The sequence below is a fragment of the Cynoglossus semilaevis genome, chromosome 13, assembly GCF_000523025.1.
Source record: "Cynoglossus semilaevis isolate Cse_v1.0 chromosome 13, Cse_v1.0, whole genome shotgun sequence".
Classification (NCBI taxonomy): Eukaryota; Metazoa; Chordata; class Actinopteri; order Pleuronectiformes; family Cynoglossidae; genus Cynoglossus; species Cynoglossus semilaevis.
In genome coordinates, this window is record NC_024319.1 from 17,944,128 (window position 1) to 17,967,351 (window position 23,224).

Genomic DNA, 23,224 nt, shown 5'->3' on the forward strand with positions numbered 1-23,224 from the left:
TCATTTTTAGCTGGGCCGCAGGATGGCCGAGTTACCTGTAGACCCCATGCTGAGCAAGATGATTCTAGCATCTGAGCAGTAAGTCTGAATGCAATATATAAACCTGTTTTGTTTTTCTGGAAATGTACTTTTTTTTTTATAGATATTTAACACTTGTTTAATGTATTGTACATTTCCCAAACACCATACACCGTACGATATGTTTCAGTTTAGTTCTGGATATCACTTGCGAGCTCCATAAAAGACGAACACAGCGCATGTCTTTTGAATGTGAATATGCTTCTTAAACTGTTTGTCCGGTCATCGTGCAGCCACCTATCTTACATGCCAGACCATTGCTCCATCTCCTTCTGCCAGGCCCTGCTGCTTTAGAAAAAAAATCTAATCTACTGCTCATTTGAAGCTGCTTCACTGTAGACACTTACTGAATTTATCTCCCTTGCAGGGCTGAAGAGCTGTTCTAGTGTTTTACAGTCTGGAAGTAAACCACATTGCTCCTCTTTAATCTGATGTTTTCTCTGATGTAGACTTTCCCAGAGAGGCTGAAGAGTGTGATTTTCAGTGTGACTTCCCTTTATAAGCAAGAGGGATGGATGAATGAATGGATGGATAGATGGATGAATGGATCGATAGATGGATAGATAGATAGATAGATAGATGGATAGATAGATGGATGGATAGATGGATTGATGGATAGATAGATAGATAGATGGATAGATAGATGGATAGATAGATAGATAGATAGATAGATAGATATATAGATGGATGGATAGATGGATGGATGGATGGATAGATGGATCTATCTCTAAATTTAAAAAGAAAAAAAATTATACATACTCTATATAGGCCGCACTTCTCTATAAGCTGCAGGTGTCCATGTTGAAACATGGGATATTTACACAGAAAGATTTTTTTCATTTCTAATTAAATAAATGTTTTTTTTCCCCAAACCATGTCTGTAACACGGTTGGTTACACGTTATCTCACACGTTATCTCTTTGCTGCTTCGCCGCCCTGACCATAGTTGGAATGCACAGGAGAGACTTAGTGATCTGCTCCGGGGCTGAAGCTAACATTAGCTCCGGGGCTAACTCCCTTCACTTTATTATCAGCCACACCGAGCACAACAGAACATAAACAGCTCCTCTATAACCAACTCACGCTACAACACGACGGGGCTCAAACTGCTCTCAACTTTCGCTACCGTTCTCTCTCTCTCGCGCGCCATTTACCGACAGACATACGCTACTAGTATAACACAGTAGCCTACCAGAAAATAAATTGATCGCTAGCGGCATAAACTTCATTAGCCCGTAAAAATCCATAAGTTAGCCGCGTCATTGTTTAAGCCACACGGTTCATAGCCTGTGGTAGTAGTAGCGGCTTATAGTCCGGAAAATACTTAGTAAAGACAGTCTTTTTTTTTTTTGCACATTTATGCACATGTGGCCTGTCCCATAAATGTTTCAGTGAATTACTAAACTACAGATAATGTTTTTCTAATTAACAGGTAGAGTCTAACTTTTTTTAAAAATGTATTTTTATTTCTTTTTTTTTTCCGTCTAGGTATAATTGTTCAGAGGAAGTTCTAACAATAGCAGCAATGTTGTCTGTGAACAACTCCATTTTCTACCGACCCAAAGATAAAGTGGTGCACGCAGACAATGCTAGGATGAACTTTGTGGTACCAGGGGGAGACCACTTGGTGCTCCTTAACGTTTATACACAGGTAACATAACCTTTCATTTCATCTGGTCAAGTTACACAAATGAATGATTTTTACGTATACAGATAAATATACATGAAAAATTTTGCAACAGTAAATTTGTTGTTCTACTGCAATTATGACCTTAAGGGCAGTTTGTATGTTTAAATATTTGCTTTAGATCAGGAATTCTGTAGAGTTGTTTTCTTTGTAGTGACTCGTCGGTCCCCTCCAACAGCTCCTGGTTTATAATCGCAACAAAAAGAAATCTTTCAATTTTAAAATCTTTATTAACTGAAGCTCATTCCCAATTCTGATAGAGCCAGAATTGTTTTTTTTTTTTTATTTTGGTTTAATTATTATAATTTTTTTTCAAAATCAAAAAATAAAGAAGATATTTGTCATATTCTAGATTACATGATTTACCTACTTATCTTTATTCTCTTTTGATTTCTACCGTTTCTAAAACTGTGTTAAACTTTGTGTTAATGTAGACTATTAGAGTGCTGTCTAAGTCAGGACACTCTCGCCAATAAAAAGATTCTGAATCTCAGTGAGATTTTTATATAAAAAAAAGAAAAAATTTTATAAGATTTTTATAAAAATCATTGCCGTAGTTTCTCTGTCCCTTACAAAAACGTAACAAATGTAACAAAACCGTTCTTCTCGTGTTAGTTAGCTCGTTTAGATCAGAGACAATAAGGATGTATTTTCCATGTGAGGAATATGTTTTGTAACTGTTAGTCTGTGGCAGTATTCTCAAATAGTGGGGCGAGCCCCCCTGGGGGGGGGGGGGGGATAAGAGGACCCCTGCGGTAATGCTTGAATGATAACAAGCCTCCAGTCACTAGGTGGCAGCAACGCATACAGTGGTTTGTACAGATAAAAAAGTTATCAGGTTCTCAATAGTATTTCAATTCGTGGGGGGGTGAGAACATTTCTGTCCCCAAGGGGGACACTGGCTTGTGTACCCTAGTGTACCCTAGTGGCTGTTTTTTGTTGTTGTTGTTGTTGTTGTTGATAGCCATGGGTAAATTGTTGGGATTACTGTCGCAAAAGCATTTTTTTTTTTAAAAAAGAGAGAAATGCAAAATGTACTATCTTTCTCCTACAGTGGGTGGAAAGCAACTATTCCACTCAGTGGTGCTATGAAAACTTCATCCAGTTTCGCTCCATGAAGAGAGCCCGTGATGTCAGAGACCAGTTGGAGGGCCTGATGAGTCGCATCGAAGTGGAGGTGGTCACCTGTAATGGAGACAGTGGGCCTGTTCGCAAGGTCAGTGCCAATGTAAACGTCTTGTTGATTCATCAGTGTCTTAAGTCACCGGGGCAGTCAAGTATAAAAGTCTGAATAATTAAAAAAAAAAAAAAAAAAATCCTCATCTACAGCTATATGGTATCATTTCATTCAAGTTGTAAATCTTATTTTTTGCATCTACAATACATTGAAGTTGCTTTGTACAGCTATTATTGACTTCTTTACATAGATACAGTGGAAAAACACATAGACCTAAGCAGCATGTGTATATATATATATATATATATATATATATATATATATACATATGTATATATATATATATATATATATATATATACATATGTATATATATATATATATATATATATATATATACATATGTATATATATATATACATATGTATATATATATATACATATGTATATATATATATATACATATATATATATGTATATATATATATATACATATGTATATATATATATATATATATATATATATATACATATGTATATATATATATATACATATATATATATGTATATATATATATATACATATGTATATATATATATACATATGTATATATATATATACATATGTATATATATATATACATATGTATATATATATATACATATGTATATATATATATATACATATATATATATGTATATATATACATATATACTCTGCTCTGAGGCTCTATGTTGACTGCAAGTATGTACGTGCCTGAGAGAGTGACTGTGTGTTTCATTTTACTTTTGGTGTCTGCTTTCTAGGCAGTGACAGCAGGATATTTTTATCATACTGCACGACTTAGCAAAGGTGGCTACAAGACAGTGAAGCACCAACAGACGGTGTATGTCCATCCCAACAGCTCTCTGTTTGAGGAGCAGCCGCGCTGGCTCATCTACCACGAACTGGTCTTCACAACCAAAGAGTTCATGAGACAGGTCTGATTCTTACATACTTCAAATATCTTCAGGTTACAGAAGTCTCGTTGTCAGTGCTGTGATAGACTAAACAATGTCGTAAATAATGGATTCGACCATTTCCGGCCATTTCCAAAGATGATACTGAGGCATCTCTCAAATTTGGTGCCAAACATTTTACAATTTTGGTAATTACGTATGTATTGACCATACATTCATGTGAATATCCACATATTTTGTCCCAGCAGTGAAACCATTCAATACATGGGATTTTATTATTTTATTTAATTTAATTTAATTTTATTTTATTTTATTTTATTTTAATTTTTTAAATTTTATTTTATTTTATTTTATTTTAATTTTTTAAATTTTATTTTATTTTATTTTAATTTTTTAAATTTTATTTTATTTTATTTTTTATATGCAACAACAGGTGGATGGATGGTGGAATTATTGGATGAACCCTCCTCCTGCCTTTGCATTTTGTAATTCTGTTAATGTTACTTGGAAAATCACTCAAAACGGACTTTAAAATTAAAAAAAATGTTTAAGGTCATGCAGCTTTAATGGCTTCAAGACAGAGTTTAAACACTTGTAGTGTTCCATCTGGACGGATGGATTAAATATTTTCGCATGTTACCAAATGCAGCAACGCATTAAATGAATGACAATAATATGACTTTTTTTTTTATGTCAGAATAATTTGACATTTAATCTCAAATGTTTGCTGTAGCACAGGCGGGGCCAAACTGTTGTTACTCGCGGGCCACAAAAATGAATAAAGGGGAAAAGTTTGGCGGACCACATTAAAAGGCTAAACGGGCTGCTTCCAGCCCCCAGGCCTTAGTTTACCCATGCCTGCTCTAGCATCTATAGTATACTACTATATAACCCAGTGATTCCCAATCTTTCTGTGCTGGGCCCACCTTTGATTCATAAGAAAATATTCGCACCCCTAATCCCCCCAAAAAAAAACAGTTTATTTCACACATTTTTAATGACTGCGATTTTGTGTTATTTACATTGTAAACCATCCTTTCTTTGTCTTTCTTTTGCAGGTGATTGAGATAGACAGCAGCTGGCTGCTGGAAGTTGCCCCTCATTACTATAAGAGCAAAGAGCTGGAGGACAGCAGCAGCAAGAAAATGCCCCGGACACAAGGAAAAACAAAAGAAGAGCTGGGCTGAACAGTTGAACCCTGTAAGTAAGAGGGAGATGATGCTCCTTGAGTCAGGGCTGTAGCGTAGTTTGCAGTATTTACAGCTGCTGCTACTGTACATTTGAGTCATTCAGGGACATTTTATTCTGTATAAAACCTGTGTACAGCGGCCGGTTTGGAATGGAACTAGATTTCAGTCAAAACGCAAATTGTTAAAAAAAAAAGAAGTGAAACCTAAACATATATTCAATGCAAGTGATCATGTTTGATATATGTCGTAGAATAATAGTGCTCACCCTTGTATGAAGTTTGTAATATGTATGTTTTTTTTTACGGAAACTATGATTTCAATAAAAAGAAAGTCCCAGGAGACTTGGGATAGCTGACCTTGTTGGGTTTTGGGGTTATTGCAGGGGATTGTGGGTTGTTACCGTGTTTGATCAAGACCCAGCCCCCCCCGCCCCCAGGCACTGCTGGGGAAAGGCAAAGTATAATGATAGAAATCAACAACATCATTTACACAAGTTTGGCGGGCCGAATTAAAAAGCCAAACGGGCCGCGTTCATCTCCCCGGGCCATAGTTTGCCCAATCCTGAGCTAAGGCAACTAGATAATAGGCTAGACAACTAGACTGTAAAGCTAAATACATTTTTACAGTTTTACAGTTTTGTTGCAAAGGACAAAGGTTTTTTTTTTTTTTAAGCAAGACGCTAAAGCTAAATTGGAACATTTTAATCTTTTGCTGACCAGTTTAGTGAATCTTGGTTCCAACGTGTTGAAAATTAGTTTTGAAACTCGCAGGCAGACTTGTAGGTCGTCTTTGTGATCGCACTTTGATCCAAACAATTGTATGTACTCAAACAACGTGGCATCTGAAAAACAATGCTAGAACTGAGAACCTTTTTGAATAAGACCAATGTTTTTTTTTTTATTCAAGAATAAAAGAAGCACGTATAAATTGAACAAACAAGTTGAGTAAAACAGTAAAGATATGTAAATTAACAATCAATAAAAAAAAAAGCTAATTAAAACTAGTACAATGAATAGTAGTAGTTGGCCGAAAAACATGCTATCCAGACTAAAAGGTATTGTATAAATAACTACATTTCAGCCGAAAGACTAAAAGTTAGGAGTTAGTGTCTCCGCAGTCTCTGCTGCTCTCAGGTCCTCAGGCAAAGATGGAGTCCACAAGATAAAAATCAGCCTTGTTTGCTTTGGTTTGACGTTTATTAAAAGGCTGCTACCTGGAGACCTGGGAGTTCCAGAGGACTAATATGTCGCAAAAAACCAGACCATCAAAAGCTTAACAACCCAGTAAAAGGATCTTAAAGTGGATTTGAAGCACGCTACAGCCAGTGCAATGCACTTGAAGACTGGTATGATGTTTGTTCTTTGGTCTTTGTCAGCATGTGATCAAACGGTGCATTGGTGTCTTTGTGTCGGGTTGTGATAAGAAATGGTCTCACTCTGGCGACGTTGTTGTGATGACACAAGTCAGGTTTTGTGGTGTGTGTTGAAATAAAATAATACAAATTAAATTACATTTAAATGCACCTGGAAATTCTATCCGTTAAAGGAATGAACAGTAGTGATGTTCGATACCACCAATTTCCTTTCCGATCCGATACCGAGTAAATTTCGGGCTGGTATTGCCGATATCGATACCGATATTTTGCATGTTATTTGTAAAACAAAAATAAAAAATAAATAAAATAAATAATCTGAGGAGCCATTTGGGACCCGAAAGAGTCAGATTTGTTCAGTGAACCGAGCCAAAAGAACCGGTTCTCTAAAAAAGAGCCGAAATTCCCATCTATAGTGACTGAGTGAGAGCACGGAGTAGAACCCCTGTGCCTACGCATGACGCACACACCCAGGCGGAAGAAGAAGTAGTCCCACCAGCCGAGCGTCACTTAGACAACATCTCAATAATTTGGATACTTTTCACCATGTTTCTGTTTAGGATACACCTCATTTCAGAATGCGTAAGTATCCAAAGTATCGATATTTTGATTTCAGAATCGATTTCAGAGCATAAAGATCCAGAATCGGAAGTATCGATATTTCAGGATCGATCCGCACATCACTAATGAACAGAAACTGGTGACGAAGGACAGCCTTGCCTTGGTCCAACATGCACCCAGAACAGGTCCGACTTACTGAACCTTGGAGCACAAGTGGAGTTTTTGTCTTCCACCACCAGGACGAAAATTGTTCCTCTTGAATCCGAGGTTCGACTATCGGTCGAATTCTCCTCTCCAGTACCAGGAATAGACCCTGGAATTGGAAATTGTTCAAAACAATTTGTTCTGTCGGGAATGCAAGAAAAAAATTCAAACCATTTCCAGTCAATAAGGGTTTTTTTTCCCCCATTACTTTCAACACCGCCATATATAATGTACATACATATATATATACATATATATATATATATATATACTGTATATATATATATATTTACAGTATATATATATACTGTATATATATACATATATATACTGTATATATATATACAGTATACTGTATGTATATATACAGTATATCTATATATATTTACTGTATATATATGTATATATATACATATATACATATATATAATATATATACTGTATGATTAACTAAGCGTGCAATTATTGCATCATAAATGTTACACTTAAAAAAATGGAAAACTACTGAGCATTCGTGTGACAAAGAGGGGAAATGTACCGAGTAATTGTGTGACAAAAAAAATATAAGTATTATTTCTGTTGGTATGACAGAAAAGAATTGAGAACGTGTGCATAAAGGGGACATTATAGACAACTGGTTGACAACAGGCAAATGTTCCTCCTCTGCAGACTGGAAACCGTTCCAGGTGTTCTGGTCCAGTTGAGCTTGATTCAGCGCTGCAGGGAGGAAGTGATTGTAGGCCGCACGCACACATATACACCAGAGAGCCAGCCAAACATAGACATGAACCACCAATACCAAAACCCAAGAACAAGAAAAGAAATTTGGACATTAAGTAGATGATTATTATGGGTATGTTCAGATCAGCTGTTTGGCTTGACAAACATGAAACGTTAGACCCGACAGATACGACAAAATAAAGTACTTTCAGCTGTTTGGCTGAACATTCATTAAAAAAAAAATACTCCTCATGCTTTTTAACAAATGCACTAAGAAACATGTCATGGAAAACTAATACTGTCTAAAAATGATGATAAACCCTTTATTTGGATTTTTTATTTATAAGATAAGAAACTAAGGCGCTGGGGCCAGATGCGAACTTGCAGAAAATGATAAAAGTATTTTTTTTACATTTTAGCCTCTATGCATGGCCTTTACATGTCAGTTAATAGGAAATATGTCATGAAAAACGAATAGTGTCTAAAAGTAATAGTAACCCTCTCTTTTTATTTTTATAGATAATATTGTCAGTAGATTAACTCCTATTCATCTTGTTGTACTTGGTGTTTAAAATAGTGAAAGGTGTGGCTTTTGCTGATGCACCATTACAAGCCGCCGTCTTTACTTAATATGAGCCAAACGAAGACAAAGAGCTTTTGTTCTTGTTTGGATGATAAACCGGTAAAGTGCTGACAGAGTCATGTCAGGTTTGAGACACCAACTATAGCACATTTCTGTTTGTTTGGTCTCATGTAGGAAAATTTCACCAAACCGGTCTGACCTGTTCTGATTAGGATCACATGTAGTTATATTTCACTAGCAGCATTAACATCAGGTTCATTTAAATGCTGAATGATCTGGAGTTGAACAGTGCTTTTTTTTCTTCTTCTCGACTTTATGATTTCCAGCATTGATTTGATCATTTTGAGCTCTGGGATCAATATATATATATTGGGGTCTGGTTTTCAGTAGCACATCTGCACTAAAACACATTCTTAAAAAAAACGTTTCGCAAAACTAACAGCTCAACTTAATGTTTCTTTGTTTTGTTGTTGTTTTGTTGTTGCTTTGTTTATCTTTGTCTTAGTGATGGTTTTATGCCTTGTTTAATATTGTGCAATACCTAACATGTTTAAGTCAGGTGCAGCCATGACATTTTTCTTGTTATGTAAGGCATAGCCCAGGCATGGGCAAACTTTTTTGACTCGCAGGCCACAATTGTCCTAAAATTGTACGAAGGGGTCGGGTCAGGAGCAGATAGATGGCACGATGGTGTGAACTAAGATAAATGACATGTAAAAGTCATGCATAAAGGCTGAAAATGCTAAAATGCTTTTATCACACCATCTATTGGAGAACATGGATATTGCAGGGAAAAGGCAGAAGTATATTGAGAATATGAATTTGGAAAAGTTTGGCGGACCGGATTAAAAAGCTGAACGGGCCGCATCCGGCCCCCTGGCCTTAGTTTGCCCATGCCTGGCATAGCCCAGGAAAACATACTTTACTTCATATACGAAAATCTGTGTAATCTGTGAACGATTGTGTGATTTAGTTGTAAAAAAAGATCTAAAAATTTTCTTTTCATCTTTTGATGTGACTTCCTTGAAGCAAATATGCAGTCAGTTTGGTGTAATTTTTAAATAGAAAATTGTTTGAAAATTGTTTTTTTTTTAGTTATTATTATTATAGTCTCATTTGTACATTCTCCTACATTTTCTGTCTACTTCAATTGGTTGATTGATTTCAGTTTATTTAGCACGCGGCATTAGAGTAAACCTCTCAGGAGCAGCACAAAATGAATGACTAATACTGAGTTAAAGCGCTGACATCCTCACAAATAGAAACAAACACTGGTTGAGTTGACATCTGGTCCAGCTGGTCCAACAGGCCTAACAAGAGAAGGGGAGGAGAAAGAGGAAGGTTTCACACCTGACACGGTGCAATGTTCAACTTTGACAAAATTAATGCCAGCCCGAGAAGGAATAAAAACCATGTGTTAAAAGCTTTTCTTCCTCCTGAATGAAGCATCAGACATGAAGATGGAAGAATTATTCGCTGGCAGTCCTTTTGACTTACCTTATCAGGTAACTATGTTTATGTCTATGTACCATTCCCTTGTCTCTGTCCTGACCACTGCGTTCTCAGCTCTGAGTGAGTATGTGAGTTCGAACTTTGGAATGTATTTTGAAACGGCACGTTATTCTTAACGTCTGTGCTGTGCAGTTAGCCTTTTCAAAACCAAACAAACAATTTAAAAAACAATATATATAGCCGCTGCATTGTGCACCAAGAGTGAAAAAGTGACTGCAGTGGATCAGCAGGTACGATGGAATGTTTGCTAACGCAGTTCAAAACAATGCTGCCCGTAGGCAGTCACGGACAGGTTATTTTTTGGAACATCATGGGACAAAACAGTTCATTTTAATGTTAAATTTGCCTCATGTCCGACTACGCTTGTGCTAGTGTTAGTGATTCTGATCAAGGAAATGTCAAACAGAAACTTTTAAACAAACCATTTTAATACGCAATAATAAAATTATCAAAGAGAGCAACAGATTAAGTCAGGCATGGGCAAACTAAGGCCCGGGGGGCCAGATGCGGCCCATTCAGTTTTTAAATCCAGCCAATTTATTCATATTCTCATTATACTTCTGCCTTTTCCCTGCAATATCCACGTTTCCCCAATAGATGGTGCAGAAAATGATAGATGTATTTTAGCATTTTAGCCTTATTTCAGATCACACCAACGCTCCATCTATCTGCTCCTGACCCGTCCCCCTTGTTCAATTCTAGGACAATGAGTCAAAAAGTTTGCCCACGCTTGGATTAAGCAGTTACTAGTCATTACTTAATCATCAATTTCTGTGATTCGTCCCCCTTGTTCAATTCAAGGACAATGAGTCAAAAAGTTTACCCACGCTTAGATTAAGCAGTTAATACTCATTACTTAATCATCAATTTCTGTGATTTCTGTTTGTTATTGGAAAATAATTATCTCATTCAAGGTGTCTTTTTCCACAGTGATTATAAGGACTCTGGAAATCAAATTCAAGCCAGGTTGCACCCTTTATGTAATCCTGCCAACATGTGTGATAACAGGGAAAGACACGGGCTTGGGCATAGCCAGAACAACTTAGCGGGAAGGGCCCCTAATGTAAAGCCAAAACTCGACGAAAGAGGTAGAAGCAGCGACGAGCAGCAACGGAAGACGAAGAAACCTGCAAGAGTCAGACGGTCAAGGAGCAACGAGTCGCACGGAGTGGAAAGAGGGCGACGGAGAGAAAAAGACAGGCACAGCGGAGGTTGGAGACGACGTGGAAGAAGCGAAGAAGCCCGAAGAAGAGAAAACAGGGAGAGCGATCGGAGAAAGGAGCTGAGGCGCTCTGAAAATGACATTGACGTAACCGAGTGTGCTATTTGTTTTTGCTCTTATGACAATACTTTCAAAACCCCAAAACTGCTGGTTTGTGGGCACACCTTTTGCCTGGAATGTCTAGCTCGCATCAACGTCACCTCTGCTGAACTCAAGGCCCTGTCTTGCCCTGTGTGTCGCGAGTTGACCGAGATTCCACATGGCCAGGACCTACCCCGACTGAGCAACAACGAAGACATCATCGGACAACTTCCACCAGATATGCGAAGGGCACTGTCCATTCGCTTCAAGCGAAGTCAAGGCAAACTGTTACTGAAGAATCCTGGGACCGTCATTCTTACTAAATCCAGAGTGCCCAAAAGTCAAGAGGGTCAGGTGGAAGATTGTGACCTGAGCCAGAGGATACCACGGCAGACAGTGGTTCAGGCCACCATTGTAGATGTTGGAAGGCCTCCCAACCGCGTGAGAGGACATTTGCGTAGGCTGTTCCGTTCAGACCAATGCTACTACGCTGTGGTGGTGTCCATCATCTCTGTCACTGTCGCACTGGTACTGGTGGGTATTCTGGCCTTTGTCATTGTACCAAATGTTATCCTTCAACAGCAGCCTGTTCCTTCGGGAAACCAGTCAACACCGATCAGCAGTGAAGAAGAACCATAACAGACAGTGGAAATTAGGCACGTCATGTTTACATCAGAAAGCACCAGTTACTTTTTCTTAAAATAATAATAATAATAATAATAATAATAATAATAATAAATATATTTGAATAACATATAACGAAGATGGATTTTAATAATGATGTCTGAATCTGATGATATCCCGCGAATATTACGGGCAAACAGTCTTTTCACATTATCAGGGGAACTGCTAGATGCAGATTTCCGCAGATATTTCATGTTAGCTCTTCATTGCTGAATGACCTCCTTGAGAATTATAAACAACTGTGAGATAATATTCTTATCTAGGTTATGTAAGTTTCATTACATTTTAAATGACAACAACTTAATAAAAAGGGGTTGCGACGGTAGATTGCTGTAACGCAAGCGTGGGCAAACTTTTTGAGTCGTGGGCCACGATTGTCCTAACGATTGAACAGCGGGGCAGGGTCAGGAGCAGATAGATGGAGCGTTCGTGTAAACTAAGATAAGTGACATGTAAAAGTCATGCATATAATTTTCTACGCCATCTATTGGGGAAACGTGGACATTGCAGGGAAAAGGCAGAAGTATAATGATAATATGAATGAATTACATAATTTGGAAAAGTTTGGCAGGCCGAGTTAAAAAGCTGAACAGGCCGCATCTGGCCCCCTGGCCTTAGTTTGCCCATGACTGCTGTAACCTCTTGGACGTGTCAGGATGATGTTGCAAGCAATAATATATAATAAGTCAAACGTAGTATTTAAAATGTGATCTGAATTTGCATTGACGACCATATTCAGGGGCAATGGAATATTGCAAAGAATATGCTATAAATGAGCGGTCCCCCAACCCCCAGTTTGTGGACTGATGCCAGTCTGTAGATCAAAAGAATCCAGTCATATCCCTTTACTTTTTTCCATTAAAGATAATCTGACAATGTTTCAAAACAATAGTTCATTCAGATTTTGATCCTAACAGAATAATGTCTAAAAGATGTTTTATTTTGAAAATTTAACCCTGACATGATGCCTTGATGCATGACCCATGATATACTGAGTTAAAATTCATTTTAATAGCTGTCCACTGTAGTGACCGTCATGCATGAAAGGGTTAATCGTCCTTCAATGATGGCACGGTATTACCGGTCTGCAGTAACTGCTGCTTTAAATGAATGTATCATTTTCAAGATTAGCTTGATTACAAAAAAGAAATGGTCAATTTCCTGTATATAAAGTGGTTTGCCATAATTGCAAGTCCCTGAACTTCAAAACATATGCATGTGAATAGCCAAGATCAGGCTGCTTTTAATGGGCAATAAGCTGTAAATGTCAAACGGAACAAAATGCTGTGATACAAAGTATCTTATTTCTTTCTTATTTTTGGTATGTTAAGCTTATTTTCAAATCTTTGAAGAATATTAGCAACAAGCTGCTTGTAAATATGCTTAGATGATTTATATTTTCTATATATGTATTTATGTAAACAGTATATATACATATGTATATGTATATACTGTATATACTGTTCTTATTATTACCTGTACTTGCCTTATTCAACATTGTTGAACAATTACATGAAATATGTTGTATTAAGAACAGAAAAACTTTTTTGTTAATAATTATCTTATGCTAAGTAGATGTAATAATTTCTGAATAGCAAATTTTAAGAACAGAAAAAAAATGTTAATAATTATCTTATGCTAATTAGATGTAATAATTTCTGAATAGCAAATAAAATATTTATTTACATATTTTGGAGCAGTATCTGTGGGTTTGCAAAGGGGGTACTCGAACTAATGCTGTTTGGGGGGGGCTTTGGCATGGTATGACCCCCGGCAATAAAAACACATTTGGCCAATGGTCCTGTTTTGTCTACGTATATGCAAACTGAAAAGAAACATTTGCATCTGCATGTTTTAATGAAAGAAACGACTTTTCCCGTTGAACTCGTCATGAAACTATTATGAACCAGTCCTGGAAACTCCCTGTCTGCACCCCCGGAAGGGGATAGATATCTGTTTCACGCTGCAACAAAAGGAAGTTATTAAAGTAACTTAATTAACAAATATAACTATACTATTTTGTAGATTTCATCTTTAAAGGCCCTACTCCTAATTAACTAATTCAGGATAAGAAGTTAATGCGTATGTATTGTTGCTATATAACACATTAAGTACGTAGTTAAAATGGTTTCAGTAGTTTATTATTTATTTTTTTACTATCAGAACTGGTTTCTCATACTTGTAACCATACCTATCTATAAATTGTTGCATATATAAATGTATTTTTATAAAAAAAATTTCGAGTATTTTTCCGAGTATAAAACCTACATTCTCACATGCATTACCAAACTATTTTGAAGATATTATGTTTACTTTGGGATTAAGCGGGTTCAATCCTATAAACACGAACTCCGTCAAGGAAGCCCCGCCCCTTTAATGTGTTGCTTGTCAAAATAGAAGTTGGGGTGGGACTTGCTCAACTGCTCTAAGTAGGAAGTTGTTATTTTACTTTCTCCTTCCTCCATGTACCATAAGCGGAGACGACGGATATTTGGAAACTGTCGTGGCTTCTTTCAAGTTACAAAAACCCAGTACAAAAACACCGGTACAGCGACGTCCATTCCTATTTACCTCTTTCGCATGTTTTAGTCGGAACGCAGGGAACACAGAAATGCTCACAAGCCGAGACGTTAGAAGACGCGGTAGCACTGTTACGGTGAGTCGTCGTTTGTTATATATGAACAAATTTCAGTTTTTTCAAAATTGTATTTATATGGGATTCGTCCATTCACGTGTGTTGAAACTCCTATTAACAGGAAGTAGGCTCTCAACATCTTTCACATGTCGACCTCCTTGCTTCCCCTTTAGTCGAGACAGTGGTTAGGAACAACCCACTGAGGAACTAGTAAAAAACAAAAGGTTTAGGGAAGGAGTTACCCTTAAGTAAAATGTATTTATCATAACTATTTTTGTAACGTTTTTATATAATGTGATCTGATAAACCTCAAGTTATTGTTGATGACAAGTAAATAACAAGGAGTGTAAAATTTGAACATTTAATTTTTTATACTATTCACCACTCATCGTTCATTCTGCCTGTAATTACTAATTACTGAGTAATGTCACAGCTTATATATTCTCACAAGTGTGTTTCTTTGTACTTTGTACATATATTGTTAGTTTATATCCCTTTCCCTTGCATATATCTCCCTTATTTTGTTCTTGCCATTTTGCACCGTGGGTCTGAGAGGAGTGTAATTTCATTGTGCCATATGTTCTGTATGTATGGCATATTTGAGAATAAAGTTGACTTTGACTTTGATACTAAAGAATAAAAAAGTAGCATGGTAATATACAGTGTAACTAAAGAATAAAAAGTAGCATGGTAATATACAGTGTAGTGTAGTGACAGGTAGGACAAGAACAGGTATGTTCAGGCCACAAAAAGACAATATTGCTGCCACTCTTGAATCATTTTCAAACGATTAATGTTCATTGGTTGTCCAATATTATTTTATAATGTTGTGTTACTGCTATTGTCACTAATGGTATACCTATTCTTTTGTCATTCATTTTTCCTTAGGTTGGCAAAAGACACATTTTTCTAGTCAGACCCCTGCTCTCCTGACCCCCCAAATTTTCAAATTCTGGGACATGGTTCGCAAAAGAGGCTCCCTAATTCTCTGTTGCACATTCTTGTTTATCACCTGGAATGCCATACTTGTACTTCTGCTGAGGGACAGATCCCCGCCTGTGCAGTCGAGAGTACCTGGTGGAGAGCACATGGAACTTGTCTCAAAGCCTACTCATTTTGCTGTGGGGGATGTGATGCGAATGGTGGAGACATTTGAAGCAGAGCTGGAATTGCAAAAAAAAATCTTGTTACAGATCCAAAGCCATCGGGTGCCGTTTGAGCCATTAAAAGGTTCCAAACAAAACATTGTGGCGAATACTGAGCATATCATTCCAATCCTGGTTATCGCATGTAACAGGGTGACGATAAAGCGGTGTTTGGACAAACTCTTGCAGTACCGCCCTTCCGCAGAGCTTTATCCAATCTTAGTGAGCCAGGATTGTGGACATGCTGAGACTTCGAAGGTGATTCAGTCTTACAGGAATCAAGTGACTCATTTGAAACAGCCCGACTTGTCAGACATCCCTGTGCGTCCAGAGCATAAGAAGTTTCAGGGCTATTACAAGATCTCCAGACATTACCGTTGGGCACTCAACCAAGTATTCAAGACGCTTTCTTATTCCTCCGTTGTGATTGTAGAGGATGATTTGGAGGTAATTTGATATTTTATATTTGCTACCTAAACATTTCTGTAATATCATATTGTAATGGCAAATTGTACTCACTATTAGCAAATAGTTCATTTATTCTGCCAGGAGAAAATATATCACATTGTAATGGCAAATTGTACACACTATTAGCAAGTAGTTCATTTATTCTGCCAGGAGAAAATTGAGGTAATGTGTAATGTCTAGCAACATACTTACATCATAACTTTGTGTTTCAGCTAATTAATTTCATATTAATTCATTAGAACAATTGATTTTTCATTCTGGCAATAATTACAAAGTATAACATGTTGTATTTTTTTTTTCTGTTTCCCTAGGTGGCATCAGATTTCTTTGAGTATTTCCAAGCCTTGCTGCCTCTTCTGAAATCTGATCCCAGCCTATGGTGTGTATCTGCTTGGAATGACAACGGTAGGGACGGTTTTGTAGATCCAGCAAAGGTGCAACTGCTTTACCGGACAGACTTTTTTCCTGGTCTTGGCTGGATGCTCTTGAGGGAATTATGGGAGGAGCTTGAGCCAAAATGGCCCGCATCTTTTTGGGATGACTGGATGCGTCTGCCTGAGCAACGTCGCAATCGCGCCTGTGTCCGACCAGAAATTTCTCGTACATTAACATTTGGTCGTCAAGGTGTTAGTCTTGGTCAGTTTTATGATAAGTACTTGCGTTTTATAAAACTGAATACAGAATATGTGCCTTTCACAAAGCTGGACCTAGCTTATCTTGGGGAAGAGACATACCAAGAACATTTTGAGAAGGAAGTTTACAACGCTCCCTTAGTCACCTATGAAGAGGTTAAACAAGGGCAACTGAAGGGATCTGGACCCTTTCGCCTCCAATACTCAAGTAAGGACAACTTCAAAATACTAGCCAAAAACCTGGGAATCATGGACGACCTGAAATCTGGAGTCCCAAGAACAGGATACAGAGGAATTATTAGTTTCATCTCAAGAGGGAGGAGAATATATTTAACTGCCCCGCCAGGATGGAAACACTATGATCCCTCTTGGAGCTGATAATCCGGGTCAAATCCCTTTTTTTGGGTGTCACTTCAAGTCTTGAACACTAGATAAAATTTGAAGAATTAAAAAATGTTTCTGGAAATAATGTTACATTTGAACCAACTGTAATTCAGGGATAACCCCAAACACCCTCAGTTCGATCAATTTTGCAATTTTTAAATATGTAATTGTGTACTAGCAAGACTGAAAGAATCTGCTCCATTTATATTATGACTTTCACACTGCTATTTAAACACCTGATACATATTTTAATGCTTGGTTTGTTTGTTTTTTAATTCAAAAACACGTTTATTCTTCATTCATCTTTGCATTTTGTGTCTTTGTACGGAGAATAGAGCTATTTCGGCTGTTACATTCAACATTTTAAAGAGCCACTATTATGCAAATAAAACGTTTCCTTGAGCCCAATAAAATGTTAGATGTTTGTAAGATGCTTTTGTAAAAAAAAAAAACTGGCCAAAAACTGATCAGACTAACCAAGTTAATTTTACATCATTCTGCTTTTTTTTTTTTTTAACTCACATTTGATTTCAATATACACGTTGATGTTATAAATCATGCTTTAGGAAAGAAAATTCGATCCTTCAATTACATCTTTGAGCTACATCAATATATTGATTTTGTCTACCCACTCCAAGACAATCTTCTGAACCTGGTCCATTGTTCAAATGGTGTTCCTTTTAACACTTCTGTCATTTTCCTCCAATTTAAGATTTAAGCAAAACTGCTTTGAATCCACATAAGTTTTTCTGTCACTATCAACAACCCTTTAGATAAAGAGTCTGGAGGTCTTCCATGACAGCAATGCCATTCATATCATATCCTACATTAACGAATTACTCTATTCTCGATATTACTTATTTTATTAATATTCTTAGTTTAATTTATAGTGGCAGTGATGTAAGAAGCGAGACTGTTATCCATTTTTCTAATGGTGATTCTGTGAGCGATTCTAAGGTCTATTCAAGATATCATCATTCTACTTTTGTGCAAGACTGTGCAAGTTTGTTTTTGAAAATGTACTTGATTAACAATTTCATGTCAGGCAATGTCTCTGTCATTGGTGTGGAATTGCAGGGTTCACCTCCTGGGCAAGATGGAATCCCAGTTAGGGTGGTTGGCACCTTCCAGTGGGCTTTTTTCCTCTTGTGGAGAGCAAATTGTGAAACATATTGAAAATTTAAATCCTTTCAAAGAATTCTGTGTCTATGCTCTTTTTGAATATTATTCTCTGCTTTGATTAAATATATGATACAGTGGTGATACAAAACTAAGCAGAACTAAAAAAAAAAAAGTAACGGATTTTTAAAAAAGGATCTTCAATGCTTATGCACAATAATAATAATAATAATAATAATAATAATAATAGGTGAGGCTGCGATTCCATTGGCATTCACTGGCGCCACCTATATATTTTGTGATCGTGTGGTAAAATAAAACGGCGATCTTATTAAACTGGCGTAATCTTAGATCAAAGTCTGCTAAGTCACTTTGTACGGAAGCCCAACGAGTCCAAATATGGCGTCAACCACTCCGCTCTAGCGCCCTGCTGTTTACATCATATGTGATGATAGTGAGGCTTCAAAACCGAGACAGCTACAATTGCTGGCAGGTCGAGCTGAAGTAAAGAAGGACCGGTGAGACATGGCAGTGAACACAAACGGTTAGAAGCATCGTAATGGTGCTTTTATTTTTCACCTTTTGATTGTTTGTAGCCGCGTCGGTGGCATAAATGGCGTCAAGCTTATACGTTTGCGTGCAGGCCAAGCTAGCGTTAGCGGGCTCTGGTTTCGATTTTATAAGATTGCCTGCGTTCTTTTCGCCTTTCGCCGCTGCTGGAATTATTGTAACCACACGGCTTATAATATTTGCATAGACCAATGCAGCAAACGTCGCACCTACCGCTGACTACCACTTAACGCTACTACTACCACCGAAACTAGCCTGCTTTAGAATGGAGCTAGATAACTTGCGTGAGAGCCCAGCAGGTTCAGGGGAGTCTGGTGTCGGTGAATGGCGAGAGGTCGTTACAGGCGTGGATAGCGAAGAGGAGGTTAAAGTCGTGGAAAGCAAGGTAGCAACAATTGAAGACAACAACGATAACGACGCTGGTGAAAAGCAACGGAGCATGAATGAGCAACCGCACAATCAGTACGAAGAGGAACTGGACCCACGTATCCAGGTATGATTAGTAGCTCACTCTAAAAGATAACTGTCACAACTACAACAACACACACACACAATTATTAATGCAGTGGTTCCCAAACTTTCTCTGAAGTTTATTAGAACATTTTCGTCCCTCCCTAAAAAACAAAAACAAACAAACAACAAAAAGCTGGCCCTCCAGTCGCCAAGGTTTTCCCATCACTATCTGAGTCATCTCCTTCATGGCTGAGGACCTCAGCCTTCATTTTGTGGTCATCCAATGACAGGCTATAGAGCAGTACTTCTCAAATAGTCGGGCACCTAGCCTCTAGTCTAGACGCTAGGTGTCACTATTCACTTAGCCTCCAGTCACTAGGTGTCACTAGTCAACAGCAACTCTATACATGCTGTCAGGTTCTCAATAGTATTTCAATTGGGGGCGGGTGGTGACGGATATTAAAATGAGAACCACTGCGGGAATCTTTCTAGCAGAGAGAGCGCGCCAAAAAACTCACGTATTTTAAAATGTATTTCCGTGAGAGCCATACAGTATTTGTTTTGCTCTGAATACAACTAAATGTGTGAATTTTTAAACAAGACCGCTATAGTATAGTGCAAAAGTACTATGAAGCAGAAGCATTTAATCCAGGGTTACCACAGTTTTTTTTCTAAACGGGATGCCTTTCCTGATGCAACCTAAAACTTAGAAAAACATGATACCTTCTAGTACGCTGGAGAGCCAAAAGTTTAATGATAAAAATAAGGAACTGTACAGTAAATTTGTTTCCTGACCACAATGAGGTGCCACCACACATGACACTTCTAGGGAAAGGGCTAAAAAGCACATTAAATGTATACTTCAAAATGTATTTATATAATTCCCCCAAAGGGCCCAGGATGCCTGGAACACATTTGATGAGATAAAAATAGACGTATTTCTTAAATTAGCTACAAGCGCTTGAATAAGATAAGAAAAATGAATACATGTGTTTGAACTAGGGATGAACCGATCCACAGTTTTTCACTTCCGATCCGATCCCGATATTTTGGATTTGGATATCGGCCGATACCGATACTATTGCGATACTATTGCTTTAATATTATTATTATACAGTAATATGCATGTATTTCCCAAAAGGCATCTTGAGGTTAGTTTAAGGTCAGAAAAGGAAGTCAAAAATACAGGAAACCATGTTAACAGGAAAAACCCCATTGTTAAAACAAATATGTAACTGTATGGGTTTGAAATTGAACATTTTATTAAGTGCAAAGTAAACATCTTACAACAACTTTGCTACATTGACAACAATGTAGCAACATGTGTAATCAACATGTAATCAACATGTGTTGATTACATGTTGTTACATTACATTATTATTTTAATATATTATATATTATTATATATATTATATGATATATATTATATATAATATTATATAATATATATATAAATATATATATTATATAATATATATAATTAATATATTATATATATTTTATATATTATATATTATATATTAATATAATATATATATTAATAATGTATTGTATTACATTACATTATTATGTATTACATTACATTATTATGTGTTGATTATGTGTTGATTAATGTGTAATCAACATGTGGTTCGGCAAGATATGACTTTTTTTAGTTGGTCTCGCCCGTCCTTGTGTCGCGCGTCCATTTTTTGCCGTGGTGCAATGTCTTGCTCCTGCTGTGTGCATCAACAAAGAATTAGAAGTTATCTTAGTAAACACTGTTAAAGTTAGAATTGCAAAGATTTTGCCAATGTTTGTTTGCGAAATTCAGAATAGACTTTTTGCATTGCTGTATATTGGTGGTACAGTTAAAATAATTATAATTATTAAATATCAGTTGTGGATTGTAATTATTTATGTAGTGTAACGTTATTTTTGACTTGGTGTTTATTTAATGGCAGGTCTATGGCAGGTCTCGAATAAAATTTTTTGGTAAAGGTGCAATGGTGCACATAAAGAAAAAAATTACTTGCACTGAACAAAAATTGCTTGCACTAGCAAATTTACTCAGTCAGGCAAAAAAACAAAACAAAATATTTTATACCTGTATGTTATACAGTATGGTTTTGATCTTTGTTAATACAAACATTCAGGACAGTTTGATTTCAGTCTACAGTCCTGTTTTATTTATTCCTATCTCCTGCACTCTCCGCTGTGTTCAACTCCTTTACTGCTCTCTTCTACTTTGCCGTTAACAACTACACCCAACAGTCACCATGGGCCAACTTTATTTATACCACGTGATGCGACGCTGTCACAGTTCTGGCAATCAATGAGAAAAAAAATGAAAATGTTCTCGATTTGTTTACTGACGAGGTTAAATCAATTCTTATGACCATTCCATTTTACTAAGCCCCACTTTCACACAATACTGTCTGAATATATTTGTGAAGTAAATAATAATTTGCTTAATTTGTTGAACTTAAAATATTCTACAAAGCATTTTTGTTTGTTTGTTTTTCTTCACAGGAGGAATTGGAACAACTAAATGAAGCAAGCGCAGAAATCAATAAGTTGGAACTGCAACTTGACGTAAGTATAAACTCAGACTCTAAACCCTTAGGAATTGATTTTCTTGATCTGTAGATTAAGCATCAGACAATGCAAGCACCACATTTCATAATTGGCATCTGGCAAGATGCATGGAGCATCATTTTTTTTTTTACCATGCCCAGCGCATTAAAACACATTGCAAATAAGATTTTGCCTCTGTAAAGCTTTGTAAAATCCACTTTTTCAGAACCGAAATTCAATGTAAACTAAATTGGAAGCCTCTCATTTGCATACCACCTCACTTAATCAGGGCTCGAATGACGTTTTTCGGTGAAGGTGCACTGCTGCAGTCAGGCAAAAAAAAAAAAAAAAATGTTAACAAAATATTTTATACCTTTTGTTGGGAGGTATGTTGATTAAACATGTTGCTACATTGTTGTCAATGTAGCAAAGTTGTTGTAAAAAATACGTCATGTTACATTACAGTTATGTGTTCTTACGTTCAATTCTAGGAGAACGATAAATATTCTATTATACGTTAAGCTGTTCAAGTTTAAAAGATGTATGTATATGGGAAATAATGTTAATAACAAATAGATACAAATGTATAAAAATAGAATTTACCTTAATATTGGCATTGTAAGACTGCTTGTTGATATTGTTATTCTGTAGCTATTGTCAGTGTAGGTGCCTTTAAATGGTCATTTATGAAAATATTGAGTCGAACTTGTCTAACCTGGGGATTGTTGTGGCTCAGTAAATAGGTGTGTAAAAATAAAATTCCAAAAAGCTTTTTCTTAAAAAACATTCTTTGTATTTTCTACAATCATCATCCAGGATGCCAGATCGAGCTACAGGAAGATACTTACAGATTCTGCTCGAAAGCTGAATGCTCAGAGCTCTCAGCTTGGAGGCTGCATAGAGAAAGCTAGACCATATTATGAAGCACGTCGTCTCGCAAAAGAGGTAAGCAATAATGTTTTATAAAGTAATCCTAAAGTGTTTTAAAGGTTTCTTACGTGCCTTTGTGAAATAGTGGGGGATGGCTTGGTACACGTTTTTTTATATCTGATACCGCAACTTCTGATCAAGCATCTGCTGATCAAATAAAGTCAGCTTTATTTTTTTTTTTAGTGTAGGTTTGCATTTTTGTTCTTTGTCTTAAATGTAGCCCAATGCTACTTCACTTTTGCTTTTTACTTTTTCCCTAAGGTTCCTGTTAGGAACCCTTAGGTATCGGATCGGGCGGACT

At 36.8% G+C, this 23,224-nt stretch overlaps 4 protein-coding genes across 6 annotated transcripts in view; all 4 read left to right on the top strand.

Annotated features, from left to right (window-relative positions):
* The window catches only part of dhx16 (DEAH (Asp-Glu-Ala-His) box polypeptide 16), a 17,552-nt gene extending 12,105 nt beyond the window's left edge, over positions 1-5,447 (top strand). For all 3 annotated transcript variants that reach the window (XM_008324032.3, XM_008324030.3, XM_008324031.3), the window contains 5 exons: positions 11-78; positions 1,567-1,729; positions 2,820-2,981; positions 3,750-3,923; positions 4,961-5,447. In XM_008324032.3, coding sequence (XP_008322254.1) covers positions 11-78; positions 1,567-1,729; positions 2,820-2,981; positions 3,750-3,923; positions 4,961-5,089 — 696 coding nt within the window. In that variant the 3' untranslated portion in view covers positions 5,090-5,447. The remainder of the gene's footprint in view (positions 1-10; positions 79-1,566; positions 1,730-2,819; positions 2,982-3,749; positions 3,924-4,960) is intronic.
* A 4,350-nt stretch (positions 5,448-9,797) lies between these two features.
* On the top strand, positions 9,798-13,557 carry rnf183 (ring finger protein 183). Its single transcript, XM_008324034.3, has 2 exons — positions 9,798-10,037; positions 10,975-13,557. Exon 2 carries the CDS (start codon positions 11,039-11,041, stop codon positions 11,984-11,986), a length of 948 nt encoding a protein of 315 aa, XP_008322256.1. The 5' UTR covers positions 9,798-10,037; positions 10,975-11,038; the 3' UTR covers positions 11,987-13,557.
* An 880-nt stretch (positions 13,558-14,437) lies between these two features.
* Positions 14,438-17,747, top strand: mgat1a (alpha-1,3-mannosyl-glycoprotein 2-beta-N-acetylglucosaminyltransferase a). The gene is made up of 3 exons (XM_008324035.3): positions 14,438-14,687; positions 15,555-16,258; positions 16,591-17,747. The coding sequence occupies exons 2-3, from the start codon at positions 15,626-15,628 to the stop codon at positions 17,287-17,289; spliced, it is 1,332 nt and encodes a 443-aa protein (XP_008322257.1). The 5' UTR covers positions 14,438-14,687; positions 15,555-15,625; the 3' UTR covers positions 17,290-17,747.
* A 1,502-nt stretch (positions 17,748-19,249) lies between these two features.
* The window catches only part of sh3bp5la (SH3-binding domain protein 5-like, a), an 11,470-nt gene continuing 7,495 nt past the window's right edge, over positions 19,250-23,224 (top strand). Inside the window, exons 1-3 of the mRNA XM_008324036.3 lie at positions 19,250-19,477; positions 21,949-22,011; positions 22,810-22,938. Of these exons, the coding sequence (XP_008322258.1) occupies positions 19,250-19,477; positions 21,949-22,011; positions 22,810-22,938 (420 nt within the window). The remainder of the gene's footprint in view (positions 19,478-21,948; positions 22,012-22,809; positions 22,939-23,224) is intronic.

Excerpts from the sequence above, each read along its gene's own strand:
- rnf183 (XM_008324034.3), top strand. The coding sequence starts at position 11,039 with ATGTGTGATAACAGGGAAAGACACGGGCTTGGGCATAGCCAGAACAAC.
- mgat1a (XM_008324035.3), top strand. The coding sequence starts at position 15,626 with ATGGTTCGCAAAAGAGGCTCCCTAATTCTCTGTTGCACATTCTTGTTT. Across the intron at positions 16,259-16,590 it reads TTGTAGAGGATGATTTGGAG|GTGGCATCAGATTTCTTTGA; the intron begins GTAATTTGATAT and ends CTGTTTCCCTAG.